This window comes from Prunus avium, chromosome 3 (genome assembly GCF_965620075.1).
Source record: "Prunus avium chromosome 3, drPruAviu1.hap1.1, whole genome shotgun sequence".
Lineage (NCBI taxonomy): Eukaryota > Viridiplantae > Streptophyta > Magnoliopsida > Rosales > Rosaceae > Prunus > Prunus avium.
This window is the reverse complement of record NC_142286.1, coordinates 35,531,919-35,551,590: the sequence shown is the minus strand read 5'-3', so window position 1 is coordinate 35,551,590 and position 19,672 is coordinate 35,531,919. Positions and strand designations below refer to the sequence as shown.

General features: G+C 37.1%; 3 protein-coding genes across 5 annotated transcripts; 2 read left to right on the top strand and 1 right to left on the bottom strand.

Annotated features, from left to right (window-relative positions):
• Positions 1-3,120: 3,120 nt before the first annotated feature.
• On the top strand, positions 3,121-8,116 carry LOC110772232 (putative protein phosphatase 2C 52). 2 transcript variants are annotated; one of them, XM_021976654.2, is made up of 6 exons: positions 3,121-3,406; positions 5,080-5,574; positions 5,660-6,007; positions 6,086-6,203; positions 6,298-6,521; positions 7,446-8,116. In XM_021976654.2, the coding sequence occupies exons 2-6, from the start codon at positions 5,314-5,316 to the stop codon at positions 7,908-7,910; spliced, it is 1,416 nt and encodes a 471-aa protein (XP_021832346.2). In that variant the 5' UTR covers positions 3,121-3,406; positions 5,080-5,313; the 3' UTR covers positions 7,911-8,116. The 2 variants fall into 2 exon arrangements, with proteins under 2 accessions (XP_021832346.2, XP_021832348.2); XM_021976656.2 differs by lacking the exon at positions 3,121-3,406 and adding an exon at positions 4,159-4,945.
• A 1,159-nt stretch (positions 8,117-9,275) lies between these two features.
• On the top strand, positions 9,276-10,033 carry LOC110772248 (cell wall protein precursor). Its single transcript, XM_021976677.2, has one exon. It carries the CDS (start codon positions 9,359-9,361, stop codon positions 9,767-9,769), a length of 411 nt encoding a protein of 136 aa, XP_021832369.1. The 5' UTR covers positions 9,276-9,358; the 3' UTR covers positions 9,770-10,033.
• Positions 10,034-10,464: 431 nt separating this feature from the next.
• On the bottom strand, positions 10,465-15,713 carry LOC110772261 (uncharacterized). 2 transcript variants are annotated; one of them, XM_021976691.2, is made up of 8 exons: positions 15,062-15,713; positions 14,507-14,647; positions 14,298-14,411; positions 14,047-14,220; positions 13,335-13,450; positions 13,056-13,140; positions 11,756-12,911; positions 10,465-10,751 (listed from the first exon to the last, which is right to left on the bottom strand). In XM_021976691.2, the coding sequence occupies exons 1-7, from the start codon at positions 15,488-15,490 to the stop codon at positions 12,903-12,905; spliced, it is 1,068 nt and encodes a 355-aa protein (XP_021832383.2). In that variant the 5' UTR covers positions 15,491-15,713; the 3' UTR covers positions 10,465-10,751; positions 11,756-12,902. The 2 variants fall into 2 exon arrangements, with proteins under 2 accessions (XP_021832383.2, XP_021832384.2); XM_021976692.2 differs by having other exon boundaries at positions 11,756-12,908; positions 15,062-15,712.
• Between the last annotated feature and the right edge of the window lie 3,959 nt (positions 15,714-19,672).

The window sequence follows — 19,672 nt, the reverse complement described above, 5'->3', positions numbered from 1 at the left end:
ACAACGCTCAAAACAACCCAAAGGCAAAACAAACAGAACCACAAAACACGAAAGAGGTCTTTTAATTTAAGAAAATAAATTAAACTATAAACCTATATTCATTCAACATTTTCATCTAGTTTATTTTATTATTATACTTCTTCAATATTATTTTCGTATTTTGAATAGGCCTCATCATTTGGCCCGCAAGCTCATGGGTCGATGGGGGCCTGCTCGGCCTGGCCCGTTATGGGCTTTGGGATAGCCCGGATCGTATTGGGCTGGGTTGGGTTTAGGCTTGGGTGTCTGAAGCTTAGCCTGGTCCATAGACCCAATCCGATTAAGCCCAAGAAAGCCCGACCCGATAGGCCCGTATACATATATAATTATGTACAAATAAGGGTTTATGATTAGGATTATATCACTTGAATCACAAACCCCCCTATTTCATTTTTGTGTGTGTGTGTGTGTTACTTGTTTGAAACGTTGTGTTTGTTTTCACTGAATTCTGCTTATTTTTGTATCCATTTTTTACATTTGGTCCGCTTGCTGTTCTTCATTTTTCTGTGTTGAATCCAACCATATAAAAAACACAAATTTTGCATAAACGGTTGAAAAGTTATAGATCAAAAAATGAACAGATGTTGAAACTAAAAAACAGAGGAAGATCATAATTTGTCTATGCCTAAAACGTGATAAACTGGTGCTACCATGGTGATACAGTGGCGATATAGTGGTGATAGAAATTGCTGTTTGTGTTTATTTTGGGTTTCTTGTTTTGTTTTGTTTCATTTCATTCACTTTTCTTTACTCATTCATAGTTTATAATTGGATGATTAGCACATTAATTTGTGTTAATTATTAATACAACAATTATACATATCAAGAATAAGACGAACAACATATCATATAACCAAACATAATCATACCACCAAATATAATCATGCTTTTCTTGAACCCATCACCAAACATTTGTATATTTATTCATACCATCTTTTTTTTTTTTTTTTGATACTTATTATTTTTTAAAATTATATCTTAAAACGTGTTACGGTCTAATTATGATACAGTTGAGTGCCTCTTTTTGAATGGCACATTGTTTCTTTCTCCTATTCTTCTTCTTCTTTTTGAATGAAGTAGGCCCATTTCGGCCTGGTCCGCTAGACTTAGCCCGACTCATGAGTCGGGCCTGAGCTTTGAATTTTCTAAAAGAAACCAGCCCGCCCCGACTTGTTATTTTCTCTCTTCTCTTTGAAGTTCGGGTCGTCCCGGACTCATTAAATTTGGGCTGGGCGGCCCATTAATGAGCCCTAATTTTGGATACGGGAGCAAATGTAAACCCATGTTGATTAGTCAATGCCTTTTGGATATAGATTATCAGAAAATAAAAAAAGAAAAATAAAAAAAAATCTTTTGGATTTAGAGACATGACCTGATTTTCAGAATAAAGGTGGGGTGTGAATTCAGTCATGTCCCATGTGAATGTAACGTGTTCCTATCATTTATCAAAGAAAAAAAAAATGATAATTTTCTAAAATATGTGGAGGTACATTTTTGAAAAATATGTAGAGGTATTTACGCAGAATTTGATACGGCTGATCATTACACAATGCTTTCTATGAACACAACTGATATATGAAAATGTATATCAGCACATTATATTATTTTTGTACAGAAAATGAAAACAAATGAGAAAAAAAAAAAAGGCAAGTTACTTTTGAGCTGGGTTGCCCTTTATTCCTTTTTCAGTCCCACATGATCTAGGCCTAGAGCAGTTCTCCAGCTCTTCACAATTAAGTGGCACAAAATTTGGTTGGGTCTCTCTCTCTCTCTCTCACAAATCCGGAGGGTCTCTCTCTCTCACATCTCTCTTCAATGCTGGCCTTGCAACTTGCATATTGATATTTGCAACTTCAAGGTTTGTGGTTAAGTTTTTAAGTTTAAATTGCTGACATAGAGTTATGAAACATGTTAGATGCAAGTTTTACTCGTGCACAAGAATTGAATTCAAAATCTAAGCGAAGATTTCATTTGTGATAAAAGTTTATTTAATCACATATAAAATTAAGAACCGTAAATCAAAACCATAAGTGGGTCACAAACTCACAATAATGGTTTAGGTACCATCATTTTCAAAAATTATGCTTATCCTATCTTCAACATCATATTGAGACAACTGCAAAGGAGTTTAAGTAATAGACAAGTTTGGTAGAAAGCCTAATCTCATGCCATGATTTGGGTTTAGGAGAACCCTAAAAAGCTTTTCAAGTAATCTGTCAGACTGTCACCCTTTTAAAAGTTTTTAAGTTGGGTTGCTTTCATATTTGCCAATTTGCCATTGCCTAGGCCCATCTCTTTTTCCCTCCCTCCCATTTAAATCATACAACTGATCTTTATAAAAAGAGATAAAAATAAAGAGAAAATAAATAAAGGAAAAAGAAGGTCGACAGCAACGCTAACACGGACGGAAGGAGAGGAGAGGAGAGGAGAGGAGAGGAGAGTTGGCAAGTTGTCAACTTTTTGTTTACTTTGAGTTGAGGGCGGGACATTCAGCCACGTCACGTGTCCCGAGTTTGTGTCAGTTTGGCGTGCTTTTCTGTCTTTTAATTTCGAGCAGTACCAGTTTCTGGTTTCAAGTTTTCACACTCTTCTTCTTCACTCCAAAATAATGGTCAGTAAATCATGTAATTCTTTTTTTTACTGTTGCTCAATAGTGCATATGAGCCCTAATGACAATACAATACTAAAGAATAACGACTTATTTTTGCAAACGTGGATTAGTTTAGTTGATCGAGATAGTAAGTTCATTCTTTTGCATTAAAGTTCGAATTATTTTCATTTTAAATTAGATTAATTTAAAGTAGTTTATACTAACCTTTATGTTCAAAAAATGATTTAGTAGCAAATCAAATATGTGTATGCATGATTTATAACATTTGATGCATTATCAGTGAAGTGTGATTGCCCAAACGAGCAATTAGTTGTAACACAACTCAGGAAACAATGAATATATTAAAGGGAAAGAAACATGTTCGTAAACTCATATTAGGACCTTTTCCAATTGAAGTAACAAAGAGCGTAGAAATGTAATTTCGATCTTAGGTAGGAAAATGAGAAGAAAAGGAAAGAAAGGGAAAGAAAATGGGATAAGGATTGGACGAGCCATAAGGTGAGTGTAATGAACAGTGTAAGTTGCATCATGAGATTGATTTTTCAATCATCATTTCAGCCGGAAGTGCACGGCTACTCCACAGTAACTGCTCTCTCTCTCTCTCTCTAGTTTCTACTTCTGTCCTGCCCTGCTGTTGCAATTAATGCACCACCCTCCCTCCCCTCCACCATATTAATATCTCTCTTTCTGCTCTCTTCTGTTTCCTTCACTCTGATCCCAAAGCTCAAATCTTGCCATAGAAAATTGCAGAAGAAGGTAATGGATCCTATGTACTCAATGAACACTTCATACCCTTTTCTTAAAGTTTCTACTTTTGCTCCAATTTTTAGTGCTTTGTTTGTTACATTACTAAGTTCTTTGATCAATGATGCTCTTCTTTGTTTGTGTTTTCTTTCTTTTTCTTTAACTCTTGGACTGTTGCACTCTTGATTAGAGTTGAACTTACTAGTGATTTAGAGTTACAAACACAGAGCAATGGAAGATCTGCGTGTACAACTTCTCTATCTCTCCACACACTAATCTTTTACTTTATCTTTTGGGTGTGGAGCTCAGTTGGGTAGCTGGGAAAACTCAGAAAGTGAGAGAGAGAGAGAGAGAGAGAGAGAGAGAGTTAAACATCCTAAATTTCATGTTTTCTGCCGCTTTTCTTTGTAAAGATTGAAAATTTCAGCTTAACTAGCCTGGTGTAGCAGGCTCAGTCAAGTTAATGTCTCTGTCTACTCAGGTCTCACTCAAAAAAGTTTTCAGATTTCTAGTTTAACTAAAATCATTCTCTTTCCCTGCATTTTCCTAGCAACTTAACAGAAAATTTGATGATTGTTTGTTATTTGTTTTTTACTTTTTGTTTGCTCTTTTTGATGATCCTGTAATATTTTAGAGATCTTTTCTGCTCAAAAGTTGTAGTTTTTCTTTGGCGTTTTCTCAGTAACCAAACATGGTTTAATCCTGTTTATGCTTTTTTTTTCTTTGTATGATAAATACGTAATTTTTACATGATTATGTTTTTGACAAAAAAAAAAAATCATTCCTTTCGTCTTTTTCCTGCTTTTCCGATTTGCTTTATCTCTTCTCGGATTTCTCTCTGCTGGGAAAGCAACAGTTTCGTACAAATTTCATTATTGCTTTTTACCCTCCGTCTCTTTTTCTCTCTCTCTCTCCGGAACAGTCCGTTGACCGAACTCTATGATCTGTTTGGTTACTGTGAAAGCGGATAAAAAAAAGAAAGAAAGAAAAATATTCTACATAACATTCCAAGCTGTCAAGAGTATGTCTTTCTGGGTTTCTTAAGATTCCTGTACCGTGTCTTTGTGAGCAACCTTATCAAAATTGGGTTTCTCTGAGTTTGTTTTGTTCGTGCTACTGGTTTCTAGTTAAGCTGAGGAGAAGGCAAGATTTTGGAAAGTCTCATTCTTCTTCTTGTTTTTGCATCTCTATGCACTACTTGTTGGGCTGTGTCTTTGGAAATTCCTTTCGCCGTAGTTTTGTTTTGTTTTGCTTTATTAAGAATTCACACGGGTTTTAGGTGACATGTATTTATTTTTCGCAAATTATTGAATGATGGTGGGTTCGGCATAGGAGGAAAAGACAATGAGAAATTCATGGTTAATCCCCTTGGGTTTTTGGGTCTGAATCTCATAGTCACTGAATACAGGGCAGATTTTCTGTTTTTTTCTGTCTTCATTGGCTTCTATTTTGTAAGGTCTTTATGTGACTCAAATTGCTGAAAATCTTACCACTTGGTTTGTATCACTGTGAGTCCTCATGAAGGGCAAAGGATCAGGACAGCCTTTTTAAGTATATTCTATTCCTTGTTCACATGGAATTGTTTTTTTTAATGCATTTCAGTTTCTTTACATGCAGCCATTTTTGCATTCTGTGTAACCAGAGACTAAACAATTCATTAACTAATGTCTTCTCGTTTTCCTCAGCTGGTTTTGCTATCGAACCACGGAATACATTTGACCAAGATAAAATGACCTCATTTTTCTATATGGACTTGTAAAGTGGCTTGTGGTTTGATGTGTTGGAATCTTTGGTATTTGGATAGTCTATTGCTCGGTTGACCATTTGAGCAAACTCAGAATTTCATGTGAGATCTGTTTGGCAAAAGGAGGAATTTTATCCTTTACTACTTCAGATGTCTTCTTTGTGGAGCTGAGCAGATGGGGGCTTGCGTTTCGACTAGTAGTCGGAGTACTCGTAGTAGCAGGAGCAATGGAGAGACAGTTGCTCACTCATTCTTGGGGATTGGATTTTGTGGGCAAAAGAGAACGAAGAAGACATTCTCTGACCATGTATATACTCTCCAGACTTTACACTCCATTCCCAACCGCATTTTTACCAATGGGAAGAGCCGAGCTTCTTGCATATTTACACAGCAGGGTCGCAAAGGCATAAACCAGGATGCCATGGTTGTGTGGGAAGTAAGTTTCTTCTGTACAGTGGGAATAATACTTGAACATGTTGGTAGGATAATTTCTGAACTCTTGATTTTTTTTTCTTTTGAAGGATTTCATGTCAGAAGATGCGATATTTTGTGGCGTGTTTGATGGCCATGGTCCACATGGTCATCTTGTTGCACGCAAAGTGAGGGATGCATTGCCAGTAAAGCTGCTATCCTTCTTGCATTCTTATCAATCAAGGTTAAATGGGTCCAGTAAAACATGTTTCAAAGGGAACCTAAAGAGATCAGATGGTGGAGATTCTGAGAAGGATGCTTCAGCTGAGGAAAAATTAAATGTAACATGGAGAGAGGCTTTCCTGAAGTCATACAAGGCCATGGACAAGGAGCTGAGGTCCCATCCTAATTTGGACTGCTTCTGCAGTGGTAGCACTGCTGTCACTCTAGTCAAACAGGTATGGCAGCAAGCACCTTCTATGCTCTTCTTTATTTTCCATTTAGTTTGCTCTGTTATTGATTGATCCTCTTTCCAGGGTTCAAATCTTTTCATGGGTTATATTGGGGATTCCCGAGCAATCCTGGGATCAAAGGACAGTAGTGATTCCATGGTGGCAATCCAATTAACTGTTGATTTAAAGCCTGATCTGCCAAGTATGAGTGATATTATTATCGTTTTTTCATCAATGTTTTGGCTGCCTGCTTGTTGTATGAACCTTACTTGGTTGATGCATTGTAAATGTCATAGGGGAAGCTGAAAGAATTAAACGGTGCAAGGGTAGGGTATTTGCTTTGCAAGATGAGCCTGAAGTGTCTCGAGTATGGTTGCCGTTTGATGATGCCCCTGGGTTAGCAATGGCTCGAGCCTTTGGTGATTTCTGTTTAAAAGATTATGGAGTGATCTCTATACCAGAGTTCTCACACCGGATACTTACTGAGAGAGATCAGTTCATCGTTCTTGCCTCAGATGGGGTAAAACTTTCAGCTTTGAAAACCTCATTTTTTTATTAGCTGATCCCGTATGGACCGTGTCTTATAAACTGCAAAGTAAATTACTTAAAAAAGTAACATAATAATCATACAACAACGAGGAAAATCCGTTTGTTGAGCAAGACAGCTGCCAGGAACCAACTATGAAGTGATTGAACTACAAACAATTTGGATAATCACCAAACATGATAGTGGAATAGACGATAGATCTCATGAGATGTAAATACCAGTAAGAAAGTCCTGAGCATCTGGATTCTTAAAACATCAGGGACAAACGAGTGCTAAGATCTGGCATGATCTTGCTACTTGAATGTGTACTTTATAGTTAAATGAGGGCTGCATTATCTTCTATACCTTCCACACAAGCAGGCCATGAAAATGGGAAGTTTGCTCTGCTTATTAATGTCCTGTTTCTCTGTTGGTCCAATGGGAACTGTAAGCCCCTCAGAGTTATACAGAAACCCAGGAAAACCCGAGATAGCATGATTGACATTTAAATGACTGCTGCATGGCTAGCGGTGGCACTTGGCTATTGATATATTGAATCACTCAAATTTTTCCAGTCAGCAGTTTTTAACTCCATGTTTTTTTAGGAGATAGTGATATGTATATTTATGTTTTGTTGAATCCCTCCATTAAATTTTTTTCCCTCGTTTCTTTTTATTATATTTCTGAAATGTCCATAAGAAGTAGAACTGGGTCTTTTACATGCAAATTTGTTACTTTCTTTCAGAGAATATGATTTTTCTTAGAGATGAATGGGTCTTTAGGGAGACTTTGATGGAGAACCCGAAAAATATTTTAAACCTATAACCTTGTTATGCATTTACTTTTAGGCTCTGCGACTTGTAAGAAAGCGTAAAGGGGCATTAGATGTTAAAGAATTTTAATTTGTAAATGTTACAGGTTTGGGATGTCTTAAGCAATGAAGAGGTTGTTGAGATAGTGTCCTCATCCCCTAGCCGGGCATCAGCAGCAAGGATTGTGGTTGACTCAGCTGCTCGTGAATGGAAACTCAAATACCCGACTTCAAAGATGGATGACTGTGCAGTCGTTTGCTTGTTTTTGGATGGGAAAATGGACTCTGAATCTGATTATGAGGAACAAGGCTTTTCATCTGCAACACTTCAGAGCAATCACTCCGGAAATGCAGTTGAATCAGATGATGGCCAGAAGTCAGAGCCATCTCTGCAGAGGAATTTCACAGTAAGATCATCTGATGAAAGCGATACTTATGGACGACTACCAGTTGAGATTGAAGGGAATGAAGAAACAATGGCAGCTGAAGACCAGAACTGGTCAGGTTTGGAAGGTGTCACGCGTGTGAACTCCCTTGTTCAACTTCCAAGATTTTCAGAGGAAAGGCCTTAGATTTTGTGATTCAAGTATAAATGAAATGGGCTAGCGTTTGTTGTACTATGGGATATTTTTTGCCTCTTTAAAATCCAAACGAAAGATAATCTTTCTGGATTGCCATTTCCTCAGCATTTTGTTGGAGGAACAAAAAGTCAGGGAACAATTCTCTTCAGGTAACTGAGGCAATATAGCTATCTCCGTCTTTCCAAGTTTTATGTAAATTGTTTAGTCAAGTTCCAATTTAGTCACACCCCACGCTTTACCAAGTTGAATAGTCTACTAAAGCTGTTGCTGCCTAGAACAAGATACGCATCCTGAATGAAGCTATATAATTGTGGGTTAGGCAAAACAATTTTCAGACAATGTGAAGTTAATTGTGAACAAGATTTAGCTAGAACTATATTAGGGAGGCTAGAATTAGGGTTATAATGAAGGGTTTTTTTTAATGTAAAGTTATTATTGGACGATCCAGTGCAAAGTTATTATTGGACTGTTGAATTGAAACCCCTCATTGATGCTTCCGAACTATATCCAGCGGTATTCGGTGGGCTGAAGATGGATAATTGGTAAAGGAAAACTACTGGTACCAGAAACACATTTTTTTCCTCTCTCTAAATGGATGGCTTTAACTCTCTGGATTTATGTGGTAAGAAAAACAAAAAACAAAAAAAGAAGAAAGAACGAGAGTCAATAAAATGGCAGGTGAACAATAAGTCAGTGGAAATTGGAATGTGGAACCCATATTAAATAACTTGTCAGGGTGGCGAAACCCAAACCAGAAACAAAATTAAAAAAAAAGCACTTGTGCAAAATATGGAATGAAGCCATAAATTTGAGAATCTACATTGCAGGTACCTTTATAGCTGGAAGTGCACATCTTTTAAAGTTCGCAGCAGTAAAATAATTAGCATTCACAATAAGGTCTTCTCCACAAGAGCTCAGGTGACCAAATAGTAAAGAAGATGAAGGCCCAGAAAGGAACCAGAAATTAATAGTAAACTACTCTCATTCACATTCACAGAGGAATGCGATGACAGAGTTGCACATCTAACAAACCAGTAGCATATAATGCCTGCATTAATGGCCGCAAGAGTTGCTGGTGCATATAGGTCGATTTTAATAGCTATGAAGTACACGCCAAGACAAGACCCCACTGTCTTTTTTATCCTTCAAGTGCATCAAAATTATCGAACTAGAAGAAACCCAACTCATCACTCTCTTTTTTTTTTTGCCTGTCTCTCTCCATGCACGTATGCATTTGGATATCTCTTCTCTGTCTATCCATGGCTTCTAGAGGCGCACAGTCTCTTAACTCACCGCCAAATGTTCACCCAACTTGCTAAAAATCCTCAACTATAAGAAGAGCCCTTCTTTTCCTACATTCTCCAACACCAAACCAACTTCAGCAAGAGCAATCTTCTCCTCTCTTACTCTCTCTCTGTTTGTGTAACATTTCTCTGATAATGGCTGACACAACCCGTTCTTCATTTCTGCCTCTCATCTCCATTCTTGTTGTCCTTCTTGCAATAACAGGGCAAGCAGTGGCAGGACGAAGTGTCCCAACCAAAGATGACAAGAAACAACCTGAGTGGTTTATTGGCCATGATGGCAGCTATCTCATTCCAGGCATTGGGCGTGTGATATTCCCACCACTGCATAATGTTGTACCTCAGACTCCATTCCCCGACAACGGCAGCACCGGCAGCACCGGCAGCACAGGCAGCACCGGTGGAAGTGGAAGTGGAGAAGCGCCAAGTACTGGTCATGACTATGTTCCCGGTGGCGACGATACATTCGTCCCAAACCCGGGTTATGAGGTTCCAACCCCTGGCAATGGTGCTGGGAATGCCCCAGCAACCCCCACCAGTCCCTGAATTTGTTTGAGCATGAGGAGCTTTGAATAAGTATGCTAGATCACGGTCTGTATCATTCAACTAGCTAGTGTGTTAGATTTATGTGTTTCTGTTTTTCTGTCTTTGGTTTTGTTTGGGCTAAGAGAGCTCGATAGGTGTGTATCTCACTTGGCATTGCAGTGAGAGACCAGGGCGGTGCTTTCTGGCTTTGAAATAAAGCAGCTTTTGCTAAAGTGCTTTCGTTGTTTAATTAGAATCACTGAATTATCAGTAGCGTTTATTTCAGTACTTGCTTTTCTATGCACTCTTTAGCCATGTTTTGTGTTTGCCCAGCATCTTCATTTTCATTTTACATAGCATGTGTCAGTGGTAGACATATAAACATAAGGGGCAAGACAAATATTTTGTGGTGGGCAAGACAAATATTTTTATGAGGTGGACCTAATAGAAGAAGCAACTAGACCTAATCTTAAAACAAAAATGACATTAATTCGAATGGACTGTTTGATTGATTTCAAGTTTGCTATTTGCCTATTAATTTATCAGGAATTACAATGCTATTAGTCGATATCAAGGTTTCTCAACAAAGTCAAAGCTTACAAAATGTCATCAAATTAATTCATGGATGGTTAGGTGTGCCATCAATGAAGATTATATACGCCCCACTTCTTAATTACAACTTGGCATGAAAACAATTGACAAACACCATCCTGATCTGAAGAAGAAAAAGAAAGGCATAACCCATCAACCAAGTTCATATATGAATAGTACATGATACCAATTCGTAGAGATTAACATTCATATTACACTGATATGATCCACTTCAATATGCATATATATGTTCCCAGAATTACAGGCCATAAAAAGCAATTGTTTCTAAATCACATTTGATCAAAAGGGCACATGATTTTTCGATACCAAGAAAACGTCACGAATTTGAGATCGCAGAATCTGAATCTGACCAAGTCAACGCCCGGTTAGGCCTTCAAGCTTGCACTTGTACCTGTCACATAATCCCAGATTTGTCATTAGAGAAAAGAGCTGCAAAGACATGAACAACTTGTAGACACTGGTCAATACTCATGCTCTCTCCAGAATGAGTCACCTCAATATGTCTAAAATATTATGAACTCCTAAACTGAAATCTTCACATGCTTTAAGTTAGCACCATAAGCAATGTTCATTTTACTGATTTCACGTTACGAATTTTTGACAACATTCTACTGAAAATTCAGAAGCAAAACAAACACCGGCTAAGATATAGCAACAATCCAATTGACTGAAAACATTGATTAATTTATTGGTTGCAATTTTCTGGAGTTAATTGTAATCCTAGCAATGTAATGAGGGAAGTGACTAGTAGAAAGTACTGGTCTATAGGGCCAGCTCCTCTATTTGAATAGTTCACATGAATCTATCAATCTGAATTTCTTTGTCTTCAGGAAATCTAAGAACTGTCAATTTCAATATTTACTTGGATTGCTAGCAACATGTGCATAAACTCACTACATCAGCCCACAATGAAAAGGAAAGAGAGGAAGCTGATTGGGACAAATAGGCCTAGTACTTTTCCTAGAATAAATACCACCACCAACCACAGAATTTTCACATTGAACATGCCATGAATTCAACTACCCAAATGAGAACAAAATGCAATTCCACTGTACACAAATTCATTTTAAGGTGGGCTAACCTTCATTGTCCCATGCATTCAATTCAAGGACCTACTCATTCCTCTACATAAATCTAAAACAATAATATTCCATTGAAATACAAATTCTTAAAACACAAAGAGCCTAACCCGTATATTCATATACATGTAGCATAATTAAGCTATGTATTAGCTTCTCACTCAATTGATTATCGGAAAAAATTTCAAATCCAAATCAAGGAAAAACCTGATTGGACCCACAAAAATCAACAAAGAACAAAGTGAACCCATTACATCAATTGCATTAAAAAAAAAACCCATCAAGGAAATGGAGAAAAGAGGGGTGGAGGGTCAACCTGATTGAAAAGAATGTCGGTCTCTAGAGTGAAAAGGAATCGGATGTGGTGCCGAGTATAATCTTGAAGATGATGAAGCAGAGGAACGCAAAGAAGATCGAGAGGAAAACGTAATCCACGAAGACGAAGAACTCCGTTGAGCCATGGTTCCTCCTCTTTTTCTGCTTCACGATGTTGTTGCCATTTGACTCTTGGTGCACCTCTTCCACTTTCGCCATTGTTGTTTGAAGCCCAGTTGCAGGTGGTTTTGGATCTAAAGGGGGTTCCAGGATCCAGGTGCAACAGATATTTCAGATCTGGGGCTCGTTGTATAATTTCCTGAAATTTCCAGCCTGAGGCCGTTGGTTGTCGGCGGTTGAATCCCGCGCGCTTTGTAATGTTCTGAGGTCACGTGCCATACATGTGATATGCAACAAAGTAAATGGGCCTTTTTTTAATTATGACTAAGTATATGGGCTTTCAAGGATTATATACACATTGGGCCTTTTTGAAAAATTAAAAAGAGTCCTTTTCTGTTTTAATAAAATATATAGGGGGGTGGATAACAGATTGAACCAAACTCGAGTGCACTGGACGAAGCAATGTCGTCGTCCTGGCCAACCGGGCTGATTCACGTATATAGAAGAAAAATCCAATTTAAAAACTCAATATAAAATAATGCCATATATTTGTTACATCAGAACAAAGAGTGGTGGCTCCAAATGATTTTGACTTATTATAAACATCCATTTCATACTTCAAACAAGATTAGATCAAGTAGTTACAAAGCTGTATCAAGTACAAGTATACAGTCTCTACAAAGCTGTAACGAGAGTTGCAGCAGCTATTCCGATCATTTTACACAACTAAAATCATCCTGAAGATCGTATTCAATTTGAGAATAAATATAGAACACACATGATGCTAGAATTCTTTGTAACGTATACGTTTGGTCAGGGCACCCAAGAAATTCCCGCCTTCCATTAGAAGCTTACTTAACTCATTCTGCTTCCTATTAGATGGTGGTCTGCACAGCCAATGACTGATTATCTCCCCTTTCGACACGAATGTATTGAGTGTTTGGCTTCAAAAAACTTACAGAGCAGAAATGGTGGTTACAGTGTTGACGGTAGAAAACTGCCTCTTAGTACCATGTTCTCCAAATAATTTAGTCCTGCTTACAGAAGAACAGAGTTACGAATTTATTAGTTTTATTTACTTTTCATTGGACCCAAAATTCAGCGGGTTACCCTTAGGTATCTTGTAACATGTATTGAAATTCTCAAATAGGCCCTACGGTAACGGTGCTAACATGGCATACCTTAGGAGAATTGCTTGACGAAGATGCAGAATCTGCTCCAGATGATGCCTCAGATATACTGGACTCTGACTTCTCATTTGAATAACTATACAGAAAATTTCCAACAGTGAGAGAAGATTAAGACACCTCTAGATTAATACTTTGCAACCTTACCATGTGTAATAAGCATCTAAAAAGATAAGAACAAAGAGGAGGCATTAAAAATATGACAGTTTACTCTACCAGGGGAGGGGTACACAAATTCTTGCCATATAAAAGAAACTAAGATCAGAGGCTTACGTTGAGAGAATAGTAACCCAAATAAGCTCCACGCAGTCCACCCAAAGAAGCCTTTGTTCAACAGGGATCAGCCCATAGGTAACCAGATGAGCAAATGGCCAGAGTTTCCATCCAGCCTGTCATGCCAGTCACAGATATAAGTAGTTTAAAATTTAAAACACACCAACTAACCTATATTGGCTAAAAACTTAAACCGCAACAAGCATTTGGATCAAATATCAGAATTATAGGAATTGCTAGCCTCCTAATGTACATTATAATCTGAAAAATGATATTCACTTTTTTCATTTCCCCCCATGATACTCATATATGCTTTTTCAGGTATCATGTTAAGCTCTGCTGGTATGACTGTATGAATACAAGTGAAAGAAACAACTACTACTTTCAGTAGGCCACATTAGCTCAAACTTCAAACCTCCTTTTCTGTTAGTCACATTTCTGTACTTTACTGGCATATTGAAGTTTTGTATGCCTGTTACTGTTATATTTATTAATAAACTCAGCAGCATATGAAACAAAACAAGCTATGATAACTGGGTTTGAATCAGATATAAGGTCAACACTAACATAACCTCAACTGTTTTTACAGAAATCTAACTCTATGTGATTCAAAAGACACTCTTGTAATCCAGTCAGAATAATCAAAATTAAATAACAAAAACAATAAAAAGACATTTAAAACTGATAATAAAGATTTAGAAGAGTTTCTTACTGTCAGCATAGGCCAAAATGTAGCCTTCAGTTCATCAAAAATCTTGGTTGGGGACTCTAAACGCAAGAACCCCAAAACCACAAAATAGATGCTGTTCCAAATTGCCGCCCACACTGTTTGGTCAAAGGCTATTTTAGCAGGGACCACCCACCAATCCTCCAAAGGAAAAAGAGCCTGGAAACCGTAGTCAATATTTCAGCCATTCATAGAAATCAATCAAACAAGCCAGACATAAGCACCAGAATCATCACCTCACAAAATTGGTAGTAATAATGAGAAAGGGATCCGTGGAAAGTAAACCCAACAAGGCCTGATCTGAACATGCGTTTCCGGTCAAATTCGAGAAGAGGCTTCCCTTCATAACACTGCATATACAATGGGAACAACTTAGAAACAACAAAAAGAAGTCATGACTGAGGTGAGATGAACTTTATCTAATGTAGTTGGAAGATAGACCTACCTGGGCAATCCAATCTCCTAGAGTATAGACAACCCCACTTATCATCATTTTGGCTAAAACAGGATTTGCTTTGAGAGCTTGTTCATATGCAATCCAATTATGTTCAGGTACATATCTTAGTATCTCATAAAGGGTCCACCCCTGAAAAATGTCTCAAAAATTAGCTTTGACATGCAAAATATTCTCATTCAATAAGGAGGAAAGAACTCAGTTTTGGTTCAGCTCATCATTCTACCAAAACAAGTTCCAAATCAAGCAGAAACTTAACTGAGTATAGGTTAAGTATTATTATTTATGATCAACTAATTCCAGAAAGAAAGATGAGAACTTCAAGCTAATCATCAACAAATAAAGACATACCCATCTCAAAGCTCAAAGTACAAAAGGAAAATAAACTTGGCCGAGTATACCTTAGACATAAATTCTGCAGTTTTTTGCATATAAGCATCAAAACCCATGAAATCGGACGTACAGAACCACTACCATAAATTTTATAAAAAAAAACAATCGTAATAAACAAAGAACAGAAACTAATATATGTATGAGATCACGTACATGCCAATAATCATGGTCAATCGTGAGCAACTTAGAGACCGCAAAGGTCCCAAATCCCAGAACAATTAAGGCATTAATAGCTCTACTGGTCAGCTTTTCCAAATCATCCCCCTCTCCTCTGCCTTCAGAATAAGCTGATGATGATGAAACAGCCTCAAATTCTTCAGACCCATTAACCAATAAGCTGCTATCTTGGTCCTCTGCATGTTTTTCCTTCAATGGAACCACCTCTCTGTCCTCTGTGACCGACCCAACAGTCGAGTTTCGTTTTTTCCGGGTCGAGAAGCCCAATAGCCATGATGGGTCGGGCTTGCTGAAGGTTTGGGTACAGAAGAGTGAAAGAAAGTTGGGTTTCTGAGATTGAGCAGCGAAAGAGGAGCTTGCGGGTGAAGGGAGCTTATGAGCTGCGATTATGTTAAGAGTAGCCATTTGGGGGTTAACAGAGATTTTCAGAGGAATTGAGAAATTGAGAAATTCAATATAAATAATGACCAAATATTACGTGGGAATTGACATGGGCTCCGCTGAAATGTTCGATCCTTTGAACTATACAAATGAATCTCGATTTTTCCGTGGAAGAGAGAAAACGATCGTGCTTGCCTTCTTTACCATACATCGTACATGCTTCTACAGTTGTGCCACCGAAACTGTGTGTGTTTGTTTTTCGGCTGTGTTTGACTCTTTATTTACATATTCGAAGTTAAAAATAAAATATTGAACTGTCACATTCTTTAGATTTAGATGATTTTTTTATTAAGTTTGTTAGATTATAATTTGATTTAGTATTTTCATTAGCTACGGTGTTAATTTAATGCAGACATGTGTACAAGATTAGCAAAAGATGGTAACTCGAATGAAAAACTACAATAGATGTTTGAGTGACATTGTTGAACCCCATAACTTATGATTTTATTTTATGAGTTAGCTGGCACTTTCTAGCTAGCTAGTTAGAAACAAGACACTACAAAGTTCATGGAAAGCGGCTGCAATCTTCAGGGCCAAAACGCAATGTCTTTTGGTTGAGATCATATATGAAACGGTGATGTGTTAGCTGGTATGCACCTATATATGATTGTCTCATCATTTTCTGAAGACATTGCCAAGCAAAAGTACTTCTGCTTGGAGGGTTCATCGCTTGTATCCACATAAAACGCAGCTTGAGGCTGCAGCAGAAGATCAGCACCACTCAGATGGAATGTGATTGATGGAAGATTGTTAAATCCTTGACTCACTTGTGCCATGAATGTAGAGCCCTTTTGATAATCAAAGATTTGGATAAGAGAATGAGTTTTTGAGTTCTCTGCGCTTGTGTGAGGTCAGGTTGGTAGAAGGGTGACTCTGGGGAGTCGCGGTGAATGAGCTAATGGTTAGCCCTTGTTTTGCATTAAACAGAATTGATGATAGAATGTAGAGAAAACGAAAATGAAGAGGATTTATAATGCAGATTGTGAACTTTTGTTAATGCCAAAGATGCCTTCAGTTCACAATATAGATTTGGTAGTTAAGAGTCAGAGTAATTAGGTGATCTTGGTTGGTCTCAAACTTTTTTTTCTTATACTAGTGGTTTGAGGAGCTGCACCCTGTAAGTTAGAAGATGCCACTGTAAGACCATCTCCAATCATAGGGCTAAATGTAGTTTAGGGTTATAAATTTAGCCCTTCAAAATATTAATTTGTTAAAGAATAGTGTATGGCTAAATTTTTCTATCTCCAGCCATGCAGAGCTATATTTTAGGGCCCTTAATATTTTATTATTTTGAGAAAAACTAGGGTACAACACTCATACATTCCACTACTATGTATTGTTTAATTTAATTAAAATACTATTTAGAGACAATATTCCATATATGACATGTGTACGTTGCAAAGATGTTCATCTGCCACTCGTGACCAATTTTGTTTGAAAAGTGAAGCAATTACCAAGAACACTACAACTCAGCATGCAATTCTCTATGACAAATAATGTGTGCAATAACAGAATTTAGTTTTGTTGGTTTTGCTAGGCATCGCAAATATGTTAGAGTTGAAATTAGTCCCACATTGGAAAACTAGAGTTCCTTGGAGGTCTTTATAAGACCTACTCTTGGAAATAGAATAGTTTGGATTGGCTATGCAAGTGGCATAATTGAGTGGTTTGTGGGTATGGTCTTAGAGTCAATGGTTAATTAATATATATTTAATAAATCAAAAGATGGGCCTTGAGCCTCTTAGGCCCCGTTTGGTTCATGGGAAAGGAGACTTGGGAATGGGAATTCAATTCTTTTCCCATGTTTGGTAAGTCCGGCATGGGAAATGGATGCCTTGCACATGGGAAAGTAGGGGGGAAAGTGATGCCCTCCTCTTAACTTGGGTTTTGGTTTCCCTCCTCATGGGAAAGTTTGGGAAAATGAGCCAACATTCAATGCACAATTTTCATGACTATTTTGCCCCTATGAACAATTTATAATTACAACGTATCATTAAATGCATTCTTTTTTTTATTTGATTTAATATGGATATAATTGGAAAATTATACAAACTTTGTTTTCCATTCCTACTCAAATCAAAAGATGGGCCTTGAGCCTCTTAGGCTATGTGATTTAAATTAAACCTGGTAATTAATTAATTGTTTATTTGAATTACTTTTAAATCAAAGGCTTTGAAACATTTCCACAAAAAAAGAAGAATAAAATATTGAATTCTCATATTGATTTACCGTGAAATTTCTTTGTCTTCAATATCCGTTTTGACTATATTGAAACTAGCCAATTGAATATCAATAAAGTATAAACTAATGCAACTAGGAGGGTATTTTTGAAAAAAAAGAACAAAAGGTAAAAGTAGTACAGCTGCACAACTGTACTGTTTCTGACACGTGGGTGGACATTGTTGATCAGGTCCTTTTCCAAAATAGTATCGCCGCGCGGCTATACTTGGGTTTTTTTTTTTGAAAAAAAAAGCACGTGGGGGCCAGGTGCTAGGCAGGTCCCTTTTTTATTTATTTATAAATAGTATAGCCGGATGACTATACTCTCGAAATTTTGTTTTTTTCCAAAATAACGGCTATACTATATATATATATATATATCATTTTTTTTTAAAAATAAAATAAAAATTTCCCTGATTTTCCTTTATCGATAAGAGTTGTTTAGGGCATTATCAATTGCTATTTGGCCATTACTCGAGTCTCTATTGTCCCTTTTGATTTGTTTACTTTGCCATAGTTTTTACCCATATAAATTTTTTTATAGCATTTTAACATTTAATACTCGTATTAGACGTGTACGTATGTATTTTTCAATAACACATCCATTTTTTGAACACGTCTTGGGCTATGTGATTTAAATTAAACCCGATTAGGTAATTAATTAATTGTTTATTTGAATTACTTTTAGATCAAAGGCTTTGAAACATTCCAAAAAAATAAAGAAGAAGAAAATATTGAATTCTCATATTGATTTACCGTGAAATTTCTCTGTCTTCAATATCCACTTTGAATACGTTGAAACTAGCCAATTGAATATCAATAAAGTATAAACTAATGCAACTAGAGGGTACTTTTGAAAAAAAGTTTTATTTATTTTTAATAAACGGTATAGCCGTCCGGCTATACTACGGTATTTCTTTTTTAAAAAAAAGTAGTACAGCCGCACGGCTATACTGTTTCTGACACGTGTATTTTGTAGATCAGGTCCTTTTCCAAAATAGTATCGCCGGGTGGCTATACCTGGGTATTTAAATGAAAAAAAATTAGCACGTGGGCGCCAGCGGCTAGGCGGGTCCCTATGTTTTTTTTATTTATAGCGGCTATACTCTCGAAATTTTGTTTTTTAAAAAATATTATAGCCGCGCGGCTAGACTCTAGAAATTTTGTTTTTAAAAAATAGTATAGCCGGCCGGCTATACGATATATATATATCCTTATTTCTTAAAAATAAAATAAAAATTTCCCCGATTTTCCTTTATCGATAAGAGTTGTTTAGGGCATTATCAATTATTATCAGGCAATTACTCAAGTCTCTATTGTCCCTTTTGATTTGTTTACTTTGCCATAGTTTTTACCCATATAATTTTTTTTTAGCATTTTAACTTTTAATACTTGTATTATATACGTATGTACATATTTTTCAATAACACATCCATATAAAAAATTGGCTTATTTAGCTACATGCCCCCTGTGCTTTGCAACTTGTCTCAGATTACCACCCGGGTTTTAAAACGTCTCAAAATACCCCCCAACCTTTTAAAAATGGTCTCACGTTACCCTTTCCGTCAGGATTATTGACGTTCCGTTACAAGCTTTGGGCCTCACTTCGTTTTAATCTTTAACCTCTGCGAATAAGGGCTTTTTCACTTTCAGATGAAGAGAGGAAATAGGGTATTTGGGTGAGAAGGAGGCTAGGGCTTATCAAAATCTGTGGTGGGGTTCGAAATTTGGGAGAATTTGGAGAAGAAATCACGGGTTGCACGATTTGGGAGAAAATGGGGAACTGGGTCACACGATTTTGGAGGTTCAGTTGTTGTCTCTGTGAAACTAGGGCTTTTGCAAAATCTGAGGTGGGGTTCGAATTTTGGAGAATCTGGAGAAGAAATCACTCTTTGGCGTTAGACTTTAAGGCTAGAAAGTGCGAAG

Bases quoted from the DNA above. Each gene is read 5' to 3' on its own strand.
- LOC110772248 (XM_021976677.2), top strand. From the start codon at position 9,359: ATGGCTGACACAACCCGTTCTTCATTTCTGCCTCTCATCTCCATTCTT.
- LOC110772261 (XM_021976691.2), bottom strand. From the start codon at position 15,490: ATGGCTACTCTTAACATAATCGCAGCTCATAAGCTCCCTTCACCCGCA. The intron at 14,412-14,506 runs GTAGGTCTATCT...TTGTATATGCAG, and splicing joins TAGGAGATTGGATTGCCCAG to TGTTATGAAGGGAAGCCTCT. The intron at 13,451-14,046 runs GTAAGAAACTCT...CTGGCATGACAG, and splicing joins CATTTTGGCCTATGCTGACA to GCTGGATGGAAACTCTGGCC.
- LOC110772232 (XM_021976654.2), top strand. From the start codon at position 5,314: ATGGGGGCTTGCGTTTCGACTAGTAGTCGGAGTACTCGTAGTAGCAGG. The intron at 5,575-5,659 runs GTAAGTTTCTTC...TTTCTTTTGAAG, and splicing joins ATGCCATGGTTGTGTGGGAA to GATTTCATGTCAGAAGATGC. The intron at 6,204-6,297 runs GTATGAGTGATA...TAAATGTCATAG, and splicing joins TTTAAAGCCTGATCTGCCAA to GGGAAGCTGAAAGAATTAAA.